This window comes from Thamnophis elegans, chromosome 14, assembly GCF_009769535.1.
Source record: "Thamnophis elegans isolate rThaEle1 chromosome 14, rThaEle1.pri, whole genome shotgun sequence".
Classification (NCBI taxonomy): domain Eukaryota; kingdom Metazoa; phylum Chordata; class Lepidosauria; order Squamata; family Colubridae; genus Thamnophis; species Thamnophis elegans.
The window spans coordinates 19649523-19667085 of record NC_045554.1 but is presented as its reverse complement, the minus strand read 5'-3'; the positions used below and the strand labels follow the sequence as shown (position 1 = coordinate 19667085).

Genomic DNA, 17563 nt, shown 5'->3' with positions numbered 1-17563 from the left:
TTTCTGCAGAGGCCCTTGGTTTCTAAAGCCCATCACTGCACACAGGGGTCAGAATTCCAAAATCCTGATCTGATTCTCCTCTTCCAAGCCTTTTTTTGCTTCCAGGCCTCAGTCCCAGTTTTCCTGTTGCTTCTGCTGCTCTGCCTCTGCATTCCCGTGCGATATTCAGAGGAAAAATCCCAGGCCCCATTGAGTAGAAAGGGAGAAGCTCCTGACTGGGCAAAATTCTATGATGTAATGGAGGCATAAGTGCTTTGGGGGGTTAAGGATGAAATTCATCTTAGAAAAGCGAACTTGGCAAGTTTTCTAGGAAAAGTGGCCTCCTCCCCCCCTCCTCATCCCCAGTGCAGTCTTGGGCTGTGAATGTGTGTCTTTTGCTTTGCTCTCCAGTCCGGGGCGGCTCTAGTGGCATCCAGTCCCTTGTGCTGGATCTTTCGTGCTTCGAGGGAGGGAAGAGGGATGCTCTGAGTCTCACCAATTCTCTTAATGCAGGAATGAACGCAAACTTGAATGTAAATATGGATATGGGCAGTATTAAGGAGCCGCAGTCCCGGCTGAGAAAGTGGACAACTGTGGACAGTATTTCCGCCAACACATCTCTGGATCAGAATGCCAGCAAAAATGGTAAATTTAAGCCAGGATGCGCAGAACAAGCCTCTGGGGGAGCTCTTGTGTCATGTGATCAGTTTTGAAATATACGAAGAGAATATCTCCATATTAGGGTTTCATTTTAGCTTGCCTCAAAGGCCCCCACAGCCAGGCCATCCATGTCGCGACAAACGCCTCCTGGCAGCAGCACCAGAACCCGTGTGCAGCAACAGCCTAGATGGCCACCAGCCCACCACTTCTGTTGCTCGCAGCCGCAACGGAGCAGGGGGCCAAGCAGTCTGCTGCTACCGCGCGCCCCAACATGAGGCAAGTGTCGGGGCATAGATGGCCTGGCTGTGGGGCCCCGAGGTGAGCCTGTGGGGCAGCTCCACCCACCCTCACCTCGTAGCCATGGCACCCATGTGTCGCTCGCCCTTCGGCCATGCTGCGAGCAAGCAGAAGAAGTGTGCCTCCTGTACATTGGGTGGGTGGGGGGATAACTCCTAGTGCTTATTTTGGGGCCCAAAAGAAATTAAGACCCGGTTTTATTTTTGGGGGAAATTAAATCTGGAAAAGGGAAAGTGCTGCTCTGCTCTGATGGAATGACCAAATGACCACAGAGTAATAGAGTTGAGGCTGGGCTGCACACAACCTGCTGCTCTTCGTGTGAACACAAAGGACGAAGTGGGATCTGTGTAGTTTCAGCCAGATCTTGTTTCAGTCAACTGATAGTGGCCACACCCTCTTCCAGATAAGACATTTACTGTATTTTTCGAAATATAAGACGCACCAAGGTTTTGAAGAGGCAAATAAAAAAAAAGTTTTTGCACTCTACAAGCCTCCCAAAAACGGCCCATTTTTTTAAAGGCATGAATTGTCCTTGGGAGGCTTGTAGAGTGTTTCCGGAGGGGTGGGGGAATGACCAATTTTTCGCTAAAACGGGCCTCATTAAAAGAACATTGGGAAGCTTATAGAGTGCTCCTGGGGACGGGGGGGGGCGCAAAATAGAGCAAAAAGCAGCCCATTTTTCGCTCATTTCTGCCCTCCCCAGCCCCCAGGAGCACTCTTGAAGCCTCCTAAAGGCTATGCACGGCTATTTTGGTGAAGGGGGTGGGGTTTCTGGAGGCCAAAAATGCTGTATTCACTGTGTAAGATGCACCCAGATTTTCAGTCTCTTTTTTGAGGGAAAAAGGTGCGTCTTATACTCCGAAAAATATGGTACTAGTCACCCATGGATGGGGATCATAGAGACCACATTGAAAACACAAAGACTCTGAATCAAAATGATCTCCCTTCTTAATTCACCATTTCATCTCAGGCCACTTCTCTGTTCCTTGGATCTCCTGTGTTGGTTTTAACTAGAAGGGTTTGGCAAGGTCTACACCCTGTTACCAGCCACATATTTGGGGGGGGGGCATCTCCCCAGGTACAGCTACCTGTCTTATCAGATCCAGCTGGAGAGGCATGCTACAGGTCTATTAATCCACTAAAGAATGGGACCAAGGAAGGGGGCCCTGTGGAAATCCCCCCCCCCCAGATCTTAATCATGTCCCCCTAGGAAGGACCTGGAGGCTTGGCTCTGCCATCATGCCTGTCAGGCTGGCAGTTGTGGTGAGCCTTGGCAGTGGCTAAATCAACATGTGATTTATAGCAGGGGTCTCCAACCTAGGCAACTTTAAGACTTGTGGACTTCAAATCCTAGAATTAACTCTAGGAGTTAAAGTCCACAAGTCTTGAAGTTGCCCAGGTTGGAGACCCCTGATTTATAGTCATTATAGTCACCTGCTAACTACAAGTGCTTTTAAATCATGATTTTAGGATATCTATTTTTTTACAGTTTCCCTTGTTTTAATTATTGTGAGCTTCCCAGAGACACAATTGTAAGAGAGATGGCCACACAAAAACAGTGGGGTTGATCTGGCTCCCAACCGTGCAGTAATCTTTGGAAGCTGCCAGTTGGAGCTCTGCAGGGACACACAACCCACATAATAGCAGATGCAGATAAGTAACCGGATCTTGTCGGACGGTGTCTGTCCTTCTCTGGGTGCTGTTGGTTGAGGCCGACGGGGAGCTAGAAAATCAGCTCTAAGGAGACGGCTTCGTGAGTTGTCAGTTTTCAACGTCTCCAGATGCTGTTCTGGGAAAAGACTGGATCTCCCCCTTGCTTCCCAGGTGCTATTTCCAGTGGCTTTAGAATGGAGACGTCGTCCTTTGTTCCTTACGACTTCATGAGCAGTAGTAACTCACCAGCCAGCCCACCTGGATCTGTGGGGGATGGCTGGCCACGTGCCAAATCACCTAACAATTCAAGCAGTGTCAACTGGCCACCAGGTGAGTCCCTGCAAAGATAGACTCTGCTCAGCCCTTCTGCCCGTGTTGGAGGTGTCAAGCTGGCCTTCTGTCTGTCTTGGGGTGGGGTGGGGATAAGAGGGGGTCTTACTCCCAGGAGCAGACAAGGAGCCCCCCCCCCCGAGAGTCTCATTTCCCCCTCCCCCTCTTCAGGCTCACCTCTGGGATCGCTCTCCTGGCGGGTGAAGGGGCCAGGTGGAGGCCGTGAAACCAACTGGCCCTGGGGAAGTCTCGGGAGGCCTGTCCTTGGCCCTGCGGGGGCCCAGCTGCTGCTCAGGGAGCGCTTTGCTCTCCATGGGTGGAGGGGAACGGGAGTTATGCATCCCAGCGTCTCTGAGATTTGCCTTCAGGCTACGTTAAGGACCGTTGTGGGATCTTGTGATATTGTTACTTCCTAAAATAGTACTTTGAATTTGTCCTGACCCTTCCACGAAGAAATGAATTACAGCTGGTCCTTAATTACGGACACAACCGAGCCCAAAATTTCCATCCTTAAGTGAGATATTGGTTAAGTGAGTTTTGCCCCATTTTACAGCCTGCCTTGCCCCATTTGTGAAGGGAACCACTGCAGTTGATAAGTGAGTCACTCGGTTGTTAAGTGAATCTGACTTCCCCATTGAATCTGCTTGTCAGAAGGTTGCCAAAGTGATCACGTGACCTCGGGACACTGTGACCGCCATATGTATGAGCCAGTTGCCAAGCGCCAAAATTTTGATCCTATGATTATCATGGGGATGTTGCAAAGGTGGCAAGTGTGAAAAATGGTCATGCTAATGTTTCCAATGATGTAACTTGGAACAGCCGTACATGAACTAAATACTTCGTGGGGCCCACAGCTGGGAAAGAAGGAAAGAAACCGCGAGAGACTCCTAAGGCCGCTGGGCTTCTTCCCCTTGCACAGAGTCAGCAGCTGGGAGGGGGAGAGAGCAGCTTCCCCCTGGGGAGTAGCACTGATGGTCACGCTTTTCATTTCCAATCCTAGAATTTCGCCCTGGTGAGCCGTGGAAAGGTTACCCAAACATCGACCCAGAAACTGACCCTTATGTTACTCCTGGCAGCGTCACAAACAGCCTGTCGATTAACACTGTGCGGGAGGCTGACCACCTCAGGGACAGGAACAGCGGTAGGTCTGTCGGGGGAGGGGAGGCCATTTCAGGATCTTCGTCGCCAGCAGAGATACCCCCACCCCCCGCCCACCCACCCCCATCTCCTGCCTGTCTCCCTGGCCAGCCGGGTTTCCAAGCCTCCCCAGGAAGAAAGCGCAAGAATTGGGGAGATCCTGCATATGGCAAGGAGATGCAGGGAAGAGAGAGGGATGGGCACCTGCCCCTCACCCGCTTGGCCATATTTGCCATCTGGGGGTGTGCCAGGAGGCTCCTGCTGCCCTCCTGCCTGGCCCTCAGGAGCAACAGGCCAGAATCTGCAGCTCAGGTGGGGCCTCGCAGCCTGAGAGGACTGGATCTCCCGCAGGCTGGGCAGCGTCAGAGAAGGGCTCCCCAGTAGATTCTTAGCGGCCAACTGGGCTCAGTAGCCACCTTCCCATCACTGGTTCTGCCCTCTCTTTGTGACGGAGCCAGCCGCTCTTAAAGCTGCAGTCCTGAAGTGGAGCTGAGCCATGAATGGCTGCCCCACCTTCCCTCCCCAGGGTCATCCTCATCTGAACCCACGCTGCCTTCAACTAGTGCCTGGTCATCCATTCGTGCCTCCAACTACAATGTTTCCCTCAACAGTACAGCACAAAGCACTTCTTCAGGTGAGGCCAGCGGGTCGTGCCCTGCATCCACCTCCTCCTCCTGCTTCCCTCCAGCCCCCCACCTCATCCCCTGCCAGGCAGTGGTGTTTCACAGCCATTTCTTCCTTCCAGCCAGAAACAGCGAGTCCAAATCCACTTGGTCTCCTGCTTCCGTTAACAACACCTCTCTGGCCCATGAGCTATGGAAGGTCCCTCTGCCACCCAAGAGCATCACGGCTCCATCACGGCCACCCCCTGGACTGACCGGGCAGAAGATGCCTCTGCCCACCTGGGACAACTCTGTGCGATTTGGGGGTGGCTGGAGCCACTCGGATGCCAGATACACCCCTGGTAAGAGTCTGAGTCCCACCCCCGGGCTCCACCCTTGCCCTGCTCGTCTGTACCCAAAGAGTACTTTTCCCATTGGGCCAAGGGTATGGCTGGGGCAGAAAGGAAGTGGCTATCCGGCCCTTGCCAGGTGCCTCCTCCTCAATCTGCCCTTGGCTGCCTGTCACAGAGCTTCTCACCTGCATGGAGATGTTGGCCAAGACCCCTAAACTAGACTCGTTCCTCGTTGGGGGGAGGAGGGAGGCCTCTGCTCTCTTGGTAAGTCTACTCAGTGGTGTGTAAACTCCCCCGGCCAGTCTTTGAAATGTGAGACTCTTCTGATGCAGTCGCTGTTCAGCCACTTGAGCAAAAGTAGGAAAGATGCTCCGGGGGGGTCGTTGCTCAGAGTTGCAAGTGCTCGTGAAAGTGGGAAGCGGGCTGAGGCTGCCAGGGCCTCCCCGTGTCCCCTGCTTTGCCCAGGGTTAAGGGGAGTGTATTTTCTCTTTCAGGTACCAGTTGGAATGAGAATAGCAGCTCAGGGAGAATCACCAACTGTCTCGTCCTGAAGAACCTCACACCTCAGGTGGGTCACACTTTGGGGGGAGGCATTTTGGCCTGGGGGATCCAAGCCCCTCCCAGCCAGGAGGGCAGCAGCTCAATGAGGGGCCCCCTCTTCTCCTTGCCCAGATCGATGGCTCCACCCTGCGGACCCTCTGCATGCAGCACGGGCCCCTGATCACATTCCACCTGAACCTCCCCCATGGCAACGCTTTAGTCCGGTACAGCTCAAAAGAAGAGGTGATGAAGGCACAAAAGTCCCTTCACATGTGAGTAGCCGCCAGGTGGGATGTGAGGCTCGGGCAGGAAACAGAGGGCTGCCACAGGGCTTGCGGGAGAGGCACCTTTGGCACTCAGACCTTCTGTTCGGTGAAGGACCTGGCTTCTCTTTCTAATTAACCTGCTCTTAAGAGACCTGGTTTTATTTGCCATTTAATTGGCTGCATTCTCCTCCGGAGGATGCCTCTTTTTCCTTCATTACCACAGAGTAGTTACCCTTGGATAAAGTTAGTGGGTAAATTCTTGTAATCGCTGTTTTTGAGAGGCGTAGAAGTTTGATGGGGGAGGAGGATGAGGATGCAGCCGGGGTGGGACTGGTGGTCTCGGATGGAGACGCGTTACAGGGGGAGGGGGTGTGCTTTGCAATCCTGCCGCCATCTCACCTGCCTCTTGCTGGCTTTGTGAACAGGTGCGTCCTCGGGAACACTACAATTCTGGCTGAGTTTGCCAGCGAAGAGGAGATTAGCCGCTTCTTTGCACAAGGCCCGTCTCTGACCCCAACCCCCACCTGGCAATCTCTGGGCACCAGCCAGACCCCCTGGGGAGCATGGACAGCACCCACGCGTTCTCCAACCGCAGTGACCTGACCCCTCCCTGGAGCGGTCCTGGGCTTTCAGGAACAAGCAGTGGGGAACTCCATGGCAACTCCCTTTGGGGCAGCCCCAACTATTCCACCAGCCTCTGGGGCTCCCTGGGCGGCAACGACACCAGGGGCCTTGGCAGCCCCTCTCCGCTCAATGCATTTCTCTCCGTTGACCACCTGGGAGCCGGGGGAGAGTCCATGTGACCTTGTTTCAGGGGGAAAAACTGTGACCTCAAAGCAGCACTAAATTTGGATTCCCCCCACCTCCCCTGCAGCCTCTAGGGGTCAACTGTGGAAATGGTTACGTCGTGCACATTTTTCCTCTTTGTGTTAGCCCAAAACATACCATTTTGAATACTTGAATCATGCAGGCCAATTTTATAATGTGAAAAGTGAAAAGATTTACATTTCCAGGTAGTACATTGCATAATTCAGCAGTTTCCTACAAAAGATCAGTTTACTTTTCTTGTTTTCCTTGATTTTTTTCCCCCCCCTTTGGCAACTTGCTGAAAATGTTGGAGTTTGAGCTTTTTAAGCTTTGCACAGACTTGGTCCTTCTCCCTGCTCTACCATGTCTGAGTGGTAGCGGCAGCAGCCCCTACCCCCACCACCCCGGGCAACGTTCTGGGGAGGGCAAGGGTGGTGGTGCCCGCTTTGGGTTTCCCCGATGCCCCTGCGGGTCTGTCCGCCTGGCTCCTCGGCACCTGGTGGCCGTCCGTGGTGCCAAACAGTTGGGGAGGAGAAGACCCTGCCAGGATGATGGACGAAAATGTGTTGCACCTGCCGGCTCCTGTGGAATCGGACGGACGGAGCTTGGCAGCTCCCGAAGCTGCACGCCCGGCTGCGCGCATGGGTGGCGCCCTGCACTTTCATGAGGCGTTTGGGTTTTGTCTTTTATTTGGGGGGCTCCTGTTGGGGCACTGCCTTGTTTACAGAAGTTTTTTCTTTCTCTCTTTTTTTAAAGAAACAAATGTTTACTCTTCCATCACTTATCTATTTTTTTAAAAAAGCAAAAGATGTGGATGATAAAGATGCTTCCTCTTGATCTCTGGGAATCACGGGCCGTGTGCGGCCACGTTCCATTCGTTTTTTTCTAACCCCTCCCCCTCCCGATCCAAGAGCCTGGCTCTCAGGAAAACGAAGGTCCCCAGTAGAACTACTCCTAGTTTCTTATAGGAAAAATAACTTTTAGCACTGATTATTACTTGCTCGGTAAAATGACTTCTGCCAAAAATTGCTTTGATTCGCTGGAGTTTGACATTCTGTGCTTTCCGATGCTGTCTTTTTAATAGGGGGGAAGGGGGGGACTTGGCTGGTAAACTGTAGTCCCCTCTTTTCGTAAAGCCCCCCCCCCGCTCCCACTTTCCCGCCCCCCCCCCCTTGTGCCATTGATGCTTTTCCTGCTCTTGTGACTGTGTTTCATGTTTAACCTTAAAGCTGAAGTAACTATGCAGACTGTAACCAAGGATTTGGAATTACAGAACTTTGTTGTATAAATTTTAAATGTTTAAAAGTTCCTGCAAATACTTTTCTTGTGAAAGTGTTAAACTCATCTTCCTTTTTTTTGCCACAAATGGTATTATCTGATGCTTGTTTAGTCGGAGAATGAAATACTAAACAAGGATAAAAAAAAGAACCTTTTAACTGTGCCGAAAGATGCTCTCATTTCATTGCCTTGATTCTAACTGTTGTGTCTGAAGATGCAAAAGTTGTCAGTGGCTTTTTAACTGTTTACAAATAGTGTGTGATTGTAAAATGTACATTTTGGGTTGTGTTCAAATTATGATGCTTCTCCAGATATTAATAAATCATGACTTTGGGGGCTGCTTATCCATTGTGTTGGATGTCTCTGATTTTCTCTCCAGCAGAACCTGCAGCCTTCGCCACCTGCAGGCATCGGGTTTACCTGGAGAGGCCCATTAGTTTCTTCGCTGTGCAGGCAGCACGGATGCCCCAGAGTAGTTTAATGTTTTCAAAGTACTGACAGTTCTGTACAGTTGCATCTCCCAAAAAACAGTTTCTTTCTCAGGCTTGATTTATTTAACAAGTAGATGATTCCTGTGTTCATGCAGGTCATTCAACCTTGCATGATATCAACAGGACTATTTCCTACGAATTTTTGAAGCGCTTAACAATTATGGGCCTTCCAGTAACTTTGACATAAAATTAGAATTGGCCTCTGGGCTCCCTCCGGAAAAACTGATCACAAAGTTTGTAGGACCTGAGTAGCAGAGAGAATGCCCAGGGCCTGTGGCAGTTTTTAATATTAGCCATTGTAGAAGAGGAAGCTGGCTGACCAGCTAATAGAGGCTGTAAATGGCTCCCCCAATGTTGGAGAGGATCCCTCCGGTCCCTTCAAGGCATCTGATTCTACAAATTTTCAGGGTGAGCCAATTGTCTAGGTGGGGGGGTCAGCCTGCCCCCCTTGTTTTGATTTCACTGGTTCTGTTTTCTCAAAGCGAGACTTCTGGGTTTGGTCTCTAAAAGAGGAGATGAAAAGACCCATCCTTCAAAAGCCCTCCCCCAATGGAAGTTAAAAAAAACCCCACCATATAAATTATTCCTGCAGGACTGGCCTTGGCTTCATTTGTAGGTGCAGGAACTCTTGCCCTGCCCTTCGCTGAGGAGCCGTGCACGATACACCCTGCTTCGTGGCAACGTTTTGCAACATGGTGCCTCTGAAGCAGGGAATCCTCATTCCTGCTAGTCGCTACTGGCTGAGTGTGGGATGATGGCGGCTGCACCATAGGTGGAAAGCAGGACCTATCTTTGCCCTGATGGAAAGCCTCGCTGCCCGAGTTGCCCCCTTAGTGGGCTGCTGTGACTCCCCTATCCTACCTCCCCCTTTAAGGGAGCAAGGGAGGGGGGGCAAGGCTTGGTTCTAGTCCCCAGTAGCTGTGCAGGCTCTTTGGAATGGCCTCCCAGGGGAGCCTGGCTGGCCAGAGGGCCTGGCTGACTGCCACTGTCCAGGCCCTTTGGACCTGGGTTTGCTGATTGTCACTTGTTTGTTTTTGTTCTTCCTCATGGATCTTTCTTGCCAACTGCCAAGAACCCTTGTGGTGGTGGTGATGGTAGTGATGTCCCAAGGTTTTTGCTTCTCATCCAAGAAGCTGCTTCAGCTCTGGATGAGAAGCGAAATGTCTTCAAAGAAAATATAAGGAAGTCCAGTTGCCTCCTGAAAAAGCACCTCTGGGACAGCCACGACCTGGAGGATGGAGAATCTACTGGCTTTTGATCAGGATGATGCAACTAGTTATCTGGCTTTAAGAACTGCTTACACCCTCATCCATTAATGACTGAACTACCCCACTTGTTTGGGTTCAAGCAAGTTACTTAATAAACATCTGGCTCTTCTTCTGCCCAACTGCATGAAAGGAGGAGCCAAGCCCTGAAGGACCTCCCTTGACAGGCTGCTTGCACAAGTTGTGCATTGTATGAACTCTGTGTCCCAATCTCCTAACCCACCAATTTGGGTAAATGTATCCTACAAACACGGCTGCATAAAGCAGAGGAGAGTCAGGTTTATTTCTCACCCAAATGCCATTGTGCACACAGGCCTTGCTGCCCAATGGACAGAGGGTGCACCCAGGGTTCAGAGTTGCACCACTGCAGCAAGCAGTCGTGCTACAGTTATTCTGAAAAGCTCACAGGAATCTAGAACCAACCAGCTGCCCATTAGCTGCGGTTCTTGTGCAGTCAGACCTCCTGCGGCAGCAAAGCCATGAGCTGCAATCAGAACCTCCTGCGCTCCAGACCTACAAATGGTGAGGCAGGGATGGTGCAAATAGGAGGGGAAGTCTTGAGGAACATAGTATTAAAACAGCGACAGTGAAACGAAAGGCGTAAGAATTTTTCATATTTATTCTGAAGGCCAACATTTACAACTTTAAATAGGACAAAGAAAACTTGAGAGCCACAGGGATTCCAAACCGCAAAGGGGGTGGCTTGCCAGGCACCTCCATCTCGATCTCTTCGTCCAGCTCTCGAAACAAAAGAGGGAAGGGATACCTATGGGCATGGCAGGGAGAGAGAATACCTGTAGTTTGCATAGGGTCACCAGAAAGAAGTTAATCTCCCTCAAGAGCAGCCAGTTCTTATTGGCTCCCCAAGCAATGAAAGATCACACATGGAAGACAAATAAACACGTCCCAGGATCATGTTGCAAGATGGAATCAGGGCCGGTCACCGGGACCAGAGATTTACTCTTCTGAGCTTTTGGACTCCTGCTGGAGCCCATCCTCAGGGAACTTCTCAGTGCTGGAATAGGTGCTCGCAGAACAGAATAGCCCAAAGGCACCTATTCCAGTAGAGGCAGATTCAATTTGACAAAGATCACTTGGTAAGACCACTATTTTGATCCAGAGGGCAAGGGTCCCAATGAGCCTCTTTAGGGAGTCAAACCAAATGCATCTGAATCATTGTGTGGTTCTCCACTCCCGGGAGAGGGCCTGGCCAACTGAACACGCACAGACAGACCCAGGGGGCAATTCTGGGGTGGCCTTGGGTTCACGTCTCCCGCTAGAAGAGCAGGTGCCAGGCGTGGTCAGGAGGGCCTTTGCACACCTTCAGGTTGTGCATCAGTTGCACCTGTTCCTGGACTGAGAGGCTCTGCTCAGTCACTTATGCCCTTCGGGCTGGACTACTGCAATGTGTTCTACATGGGGCTACCCTTGAAGAGCATTCGGAAGCTTCGACGGGTACAGAACGCAGCTGTAGGGATAGTAAATGATGTTGGATATTCAACGCATGGAACCGCTACTTCACGAGCTGCCACTGTGTTTCTGGGAGCAATTCAAGGATTAGGGTTATTAAGCCACGCGGGCTTTCCCAAGGAAACAAATTGTCACCGTTGAAGCTGTCCATGGCTTGGGGCCAGGTTATCTGAGGGACCATCTTAGCCCAGTCCTTTCTATCTGCCCAATTCGATCCAGCAGGATGGGGAAGCCGAGGGTCCCATTAGCCAAGGAATGTTGGCTGGTGGGGAGGAGGAGGAGAGGCACCTTCTCTGCTGTAGCCTCTGCCTTCTGGAACATCTTCTCCTTCCAGGGATCAGACTGAGCACAATCCTGTTGGCCTTTCATGAGGTTTTAAAAACCCGGCTATGTGCCCAGGCCTGGGGTTCCATATACAAAGAGTCCAGTTTCTTGGCTATCCTGACAATTATGATACTTTTCTCAGCTACAGAATATATGCATTTAATACTGTTTTTAAGTGTTTTGTTTTAGAATTGTTCGCCACCCAGAATCACTTGGTTGGGATGGGCAGCTACAGAAATTAAAAGAATAATTTATGATCATCAAGCTGCCCTTTTGAACATAAAAGTAAGCCAACCAAAGCTGTGCTGTCCCAAGGCAGGACATGCGGCTTCCTCCACATTTTGCTGCCATGATGAACGGAGGCTCCCATCCCAGCATTCATCAGCCAAAGCAAGAATGTCTTTCTGCCTCATCAAACACAGACAGACAAGGAGGTTTTTGCTTGTAAAAGGCACAGCAGCCCCCTATCATGCCCTGGTGAACCTCAGCCTTGTAGGTGCTCTGGGCCAGTGCCTGTTCTCCTTGCCGGGCAGCCTGCAGCTTTGTAGGAATTCTCTGCCATCTCTGATTTGACTTCTTGCAGCTCACACTAGCATTCCACAATCCATCCCGGGAACACCCTGGGCACGGAGGTTTCAACCCCATCATGAAATTGCAAGCGCTAATTTTCCTGTTTCTGACATGCTCAGCGTTTGAGAAGAAAAAAACAGATTTCATCGTCCGAGCATCTCTGCTTTCCTGCCCCTACTGCTGCTCTTGTTTGCTCCCTCCTTCCCATCCAATTTTCCAATATATCGTTATCATGAAATCATAAATGTAAACTTGGAAAGCAAGCTAGAGATCACCTAGGCCAGGGCTCTTGTCAAACTGGAAACAGCAAAGGACTGGTCTCGGTGCCTCTGCCAGCAAAATGGAGCTTGGGTGGCTACGCTTCCTTTCTGCTGGCAGAGAGCTGCAGGAGCTGCAGAGGGCTCCCCCCCGCCACACTCCCCAATCCCCTTCCCCAGATCAAGCATCAAACACCACCCTGATGCGGTCCTCAATGAAATTGAGTTTGACACCCCTGATCTAGTCTAACCTCCTCTCATTGCAGGAATCCTTTCTCACACTCTGTCCAAGGATGCTGACCAGGAGCGGTTTTGCTCCCAATGCAAATTCTCTCTCCTCCCAGCAAGCAACCCACCTTCCTAGACTGAAATGCAGGCCAACAAACTACCATCACCATGGTCTCACACATAAGTCTCCCACGATGGGACCTCCTCCCTGGTTCAATCCCTTCTTGCCGACTTCACTAGACAACAGCATCGCAAAACAGTGTCCACTTACTCCACTTGAGCAGCTCATTCATACACGTCTTGCGTATCAGCAATATAATCCATGATATCTTGAGGACTCATCAGCTTTTCTGCTGCCGCGTCTGGAATTTCAAACCCTGGAAAAGATTTGGCTCCTTTAAGTTCAGAGATGCCCAAGTTTCAGTCAGTGAGACCAGGAACCACAATCTTGACCTGAAGGCTCCAGCCCTCTGCCCACAAACCCCACAGGTCCAAGGCCAATTCCACGGCCTCAGGGGGAGGAGAGATGTCAGGCCCATCCCTCCATGGGGAGAATACTGTAGAACTCAAAGCCCAAACCCAGCCAGGTCCCAGAGCACTGCCATTCTGGTGGGGAAGGGGGCCTGGGGCATTCCTCAGTTTATAACCTTTTTCCTGGTGCCTATCTATCCTGTACTTTGACTTACCTTCCTGGGAAGGTAAGGGGGGGAGGGCCATCTCTTTTGTTTTGGCTCCTGAGGCTCCAGCAAGCTGCCTCAGCCTGCTCAGATTCTCAAAACAACTTCGCACCTGCAGATTGGCTTATTATTCAACACTCAAACTGAGGGGAGGGGTTTCTAACCTCAGATCTTGCTTTCTTTGTCTTGCTATCACTTTTCTCTCAATAAAAGTTTCTAAATGCCAAGGATCCTTTCTTGAGCAGAGAGAGGCAGGGCCTTACACCCACCAAACAACAGTCTCTCTCCTGGACCCCCCACCCCAAGATCTTTGGCACAAACCTCAATGCCGCCTGCATCCCATTTTCTACATCTGTGCAATGGGTCCCATAATCAGACTAAGACGCTGGCAAACAGGGCAGGCGGATACAGAAGCTTGAAGCCCCGGTCAGTCAGTTGTTGCAAGCCCTTTCCTGGGCAGAGACCCGGGGGCTGCCGAGGCCCTCCCCAAGGCGGGAAATTCAACAGGGCCAGCACCCAAAATCCTGCCTCCCGATCCGACCTCGGGGCGCGGCTGGGAAGCGGACGCCGCAATGACCTTCGCCGGCTGGGCTGCCTTGGGGAGACCCGGGAAAGGAGGGGGGCGGGGGCGGAGGGGGCTTACCGAACTCGTCCTCCATGGCCATGATGATCTCCACCTGGTCCAGGCTGTCCAGCCCCAGGTCCTTCATGAAGTGCGACTCCGCCGTCAGCTGCAAGGCGACCACCGGGCGGGTCAGAGGGGCTGCCCGTCCTCACCGCCCCTCCCATCCCGCGCCCCCTCCCCCCGCGCGCCCCTTCCCCACCTTCTCGGGGTCGATCTTGTCGTAGAGCTTCAGCACGTAGAGCACCTGGTCGTGGATGCTCTTCAAGGTCAGCGTCGGCGCGTCCGAGTAGCAGCGGACCCAGGCAGGCCGCTGGGCCGGAGCCGGCAGCTGCAGCCCGGCCCAGGCCGCCCCTGCCAGGCCCCGCCCGACCCCCTGCGTCCCCGACGCGCCCAGCCGCGGGGCGAGCGGGCGGCGCTGGACACGGACCCTGGCCACGGCGCGGAGCAGCACTCGCGCCGCCATCTTGACCCTGTGCGCATGCGCCCTTTGCGCCAAGGGTGGGGGGCTCCTCCTCCCGGCAGGCCTCGCGGCGAGAGGGAGGGGTCGGTACCGCCGTCCCTCTGCGGGGAGCCTCGTCACGTGTGAATCTGGCCCCATCCGCCACTCGCCTGCAGCCTTCTCGGAGTGAAGCCGGCCAGGTGGCCGCCATTGTTACAAGCCGAGCTACAATGTTGCCATTTCTGCCCAGCCCCTCGGCCAGAGCCTTTCGCGGGGGCGTCTCTCTTTTGGATGCGGCCTTTGCGTCGAAAACAAGGATCCTCGGATTGCAGAGCCCAATGGGTTGCGAGAGACCCCAAGAGAAAGACGGCGTCGGTTTTTGCCTCTCCAGCCACCTGTGGGAAGCCCCCCCCCCTCGAAGAATGGAATATTTTGGGGAATATTAAAAGGGGCAAAATATTATCTTTCCCCCAAGAAGTGGAGGGGCGTGTTCTAGAGGCAGAAAGCAGCCCCGTCTTTCTTAATAGCCCACAGTGGATGCCAGCACTTAAGGAGATCGCGTGCTTAAAGGAGAAGCAACTACCTAGAGGGCTCCATTCAAGACAGGCTGTTTCAAAACCCCTCACAGCAATTTCGACCGCTATCAAAAGCATAAGAACAAGCAGCCCCTCACCCAAAAACCTAACACGGGACATCGCCATCGGCCCCAATGAGAATGACCCAACCCCTTTTCAGAACCCAAAACTCCAATTGCCCAAACCCCAAAGTTGCAGTAACTATAAAGATCCATTCAACCATTTTATCCGCTGCCCCAGAACCCCAAACCCTGTTGTTCCATTCATCAATAAATGGACTTTCTTTCCAATCAGCCTCCATTTTATTTCCAGCTTGGAACTGAACCAGATGGATTTTCCTTTCAACATACCTGTATAATAAAATACTAAGAAGCCAGGGCTGGGCTGGACTGCACTGCAGGGTGTTGTACACGCTGCTTGCATCATTCCCACCCACCACTTCTTCGATTTTATTCACATCCTGTTCTTATGTTCATAAATGTGGCAAACCTAATAATCCTTCCTGCTTCTTTTCCTACAACCCTGTGAAGTGGGTCAGGCTGACAGTGACTGGCCCAACTTCCTCCCTGTGCAGAGCAGAGGCAGCTGGCACATGGGAAGTAAACACCTGGGGATTCCTGCCATTGTGGAGTCAAGTCAGTATGTGAACAGGGAGGGGACAAATGTGGCCCATGGGCAAGCAGGGCAGCCATGGCACAGCTATTACCCACTGGCTGTCTGTGCAGAGCTGATGTAGCCACTGCTGGAGAAAGGGTCAGTCAGAAGAGAGGATTCGATGGCCATAGACAGCGGTCAGCAAGAAACACACGGAAACCGTCTCCTCACCCATAGAAGCTCAATGTTGGGTTGGAAACAAAACATGCAGGGAACTAGCACGGTGGTACACACTTCAATTTTTTTTAAAAACCCCACATCCCAACCACATTGAGGGCAAAAGGTAGACTACACAATGCAGTCAACAAGTAGATGTTACACTGCAGTGCCAAAATGCAGCGGTACGACCCACTGTTTGGCACACGGAGCTGTTGAGAAGGAATGTTGGCTCTCTCATCCCCATCCAGCATCAAAGCAGCAGGATTGGGGTCACCTGATTATTCCATTATGGAATAGCCCAAGGCTGCCTCTTTGGGGACCCTCCGTGCCAATTACACACAGCAGCGTTGCCGGAGATGCTGAGAAACTCATATTTTGGGTAGAGATAAATGACCTCAAGTCCTCCCCTTATATCTCTCAACACTTATTCGTGTCTCGTTTTGCCTGCCTTTTATAGCCTGTTCTGTCCGTTAATGGGCTATATTTTGGCTAGCTGAACTAGCTGTGATCCGGATACAGGGATTAACCAGAAATATTCTGGGGACAAGATAAACCGACAAGTGCAGCTTTCCCACAGTCCGTTCCAGCCACAGCTAAAGTCCAGTTCTTTGCTTCCTCTGACAGCAGCTTCACACAGACAGGGGCATTCTAACCCCCGGTGCAGGCAGTGCAGCTGAGCCCCCACGGCCAATCCTCATTCCCTATTTTTTGCGCCAAGGGTGGGTGTGGGTGGGCAGAGTGCCATAAAGTTAGATATCCCTACAATATCTCAGGTAACAGAATACCCCATGCGGCGTTGTTCGCCACACTGGTGGGCTGCTCATGTGTCCTTGCCTAATCAAAAGGAAAACACCAGACGAAATTCCTTGGGATGAGCAAAAGCCTCGAAGGATCCTCGAAGGGCTCTTTTATTAGAAAAAGTTAGTTACAGCGTCATAATCACACATGGCACAAGTAAGCTAATGAAAAGTTCACAGCATTCCAGAAATAAACCAATAGAAAGTCACATCATGGCAAAGGGTGGGCAAAGGGGGGCAAAAGGGGGAACAGAAGATTTCAAGCTGCATGGCATTGGGAGGGGGAGAGAGGAAACAGAAAGCTATAGCACAGCATAGGGGGGGAGGAAGGGCATGTGTGGGAGTAGGCTCACACAGTTCTTGTTACAAAAGGCTGCATAGTGAGTTATGACCGTTAGGCAATGTTTTTGCATCCCTGTGTATGTGTGTTTCAGACAGCCGAAGCTGTCCTGCACGCAAACATCCAGAATGAATTCCAACATCTCCTCGTTTTTGTTTTAAAAAGCAGCGTCTCCCTCTTCGTCGCTGGGCATGCGGAAGGGATCTTTCCCCATGAAAGGGGTTGCCTGTTCATGTAACTCCATGTGGTTGACAATGTGAATTTTCTTCTGTGGAGCCAAGCTAGAGAGTATATTCTTGCACATTGCAAATAAAGAGGGTACACATTGAATACAGCAGCACAACAGTATCAGCAAAGCAACAAGGGTTATAATGGTCTTGACAGTATTTCCCAACCAGCTAAAATTAGGTAGCCAAGAGGTCAGCCAATCCCACAAGGAGTCCGAGGCCTTATATGTCTGTCTAACTGTTTGAACAATCATGTAATTTTTCCACACTGGTTTCAATTTCTCCGGACTGGTTCAAATAATGACAACAGGTAGCATTCAACCAAACACATAGGCCTCCTTCCTTGCTTAACAAGTAATCCAAAGCTAATCTATGTTGAGTTAAAATTCCAGCTAAAGAGTCAACTTCTGCCTGCAGGGCTTGTAGCCCAAATATCGTGGTGTTAGCTAGGGTTTCCATTTGAGCAGATAAGATACGCAGTTGTTTAATGTTCCATGCGACACCCAAGAGTGGTAGGGCTATAGCAATAAATCTTTCACCTTCTGTCAGATAGGTATTGTCAG

General features: G+C 51.5%; 2 protein-coding genes across 2 annotated transcripts in view; one reads left to right on the top strand and one right to left on the bottom strand.

Annotated features, from left to right (window-relative positions):
- Positions 1–8246, top strand: part of TNRC6A (trinucleotide repeat containing adaptor 6A) — a 50499-nt gene extending 42253 nt beyond the window's left edge. The window contains 9 exon segments of the mRNA XM_032231308.1: positions 493–624; positions 2761–2919; positions 3920–4060; positions 4583–4690; positions 4802–5020; positions 5506–5579; positions 5684–5823; positions 6243–6367; positions 6370–8246. Of these exon segments, the coding sequence (XP_032087199.1) occupies positions 493–624; positions 2761–2919; positions 3920–4060; positions 4583–4690; positions 4802–5020; positions 5506–5579; positions 5684–5823; positions 6243–6367; positions 6370–6620 (1349 nt within the window). The 3' untranslated portion in view covers positions 6621–8246.
- A 2012-nt stretch (positions 8247–10258) lies between these two features.
- On the bottom strand, positions 10259–14311 carry NDUFAB1 (NADH:ubiquinone oxidoreductase subunit AB1). Its single transcript, XM_032231287.1, has 4 exons — positions 14009–14311; positions 13828–13915; positions 12779–12884; positions 10259–10424 (listed from the first exon to the last, which is right to left on the bottom strand). The coding sequence occupies exons 1-3, from the start codon at positions 14270–14272 to the stop codon at positions 12793–12795; spliced, it is 444 nt and encodes a 147-aa protein (XP_032087178.1). The 5' UTR covers positions 14273–14311; the 3' UTR covers positions 10259–10424; positions 12779–12792.
- Between the last annotated feature and the right edge of the window lie 3252 nt (positions 14312–17563).

What these genes read in the sequence shown, in the direction of transcription:
- NDUFAB1 (XM_032231287.1), bottom strand. Translation starts at nt 14,272, where the DNA reads ATGGCGGCGCGAGTGCTGCTCCGCGCCGTGGCCAGGGTCCGTGTCCAG. An exon ending in ACAAGATCGACCCCGAGAAG is followed by an intron (nt 13,916 to 14,008) that starts GTGGGGAAGGGG and finishes GTCGCCTTGCAG; the next exon opens with CTGACGGCGGAGTCGCACTT. An exon ending in GGCCATGGAGGACGAGTTCG is followed by an intron (nt 12,885 to 13,827) that starts GTAAGCCCCCTC and finishes AATCTTTTCCAG; the next exon opens with GGTTTGAAATTCCAGACGCG.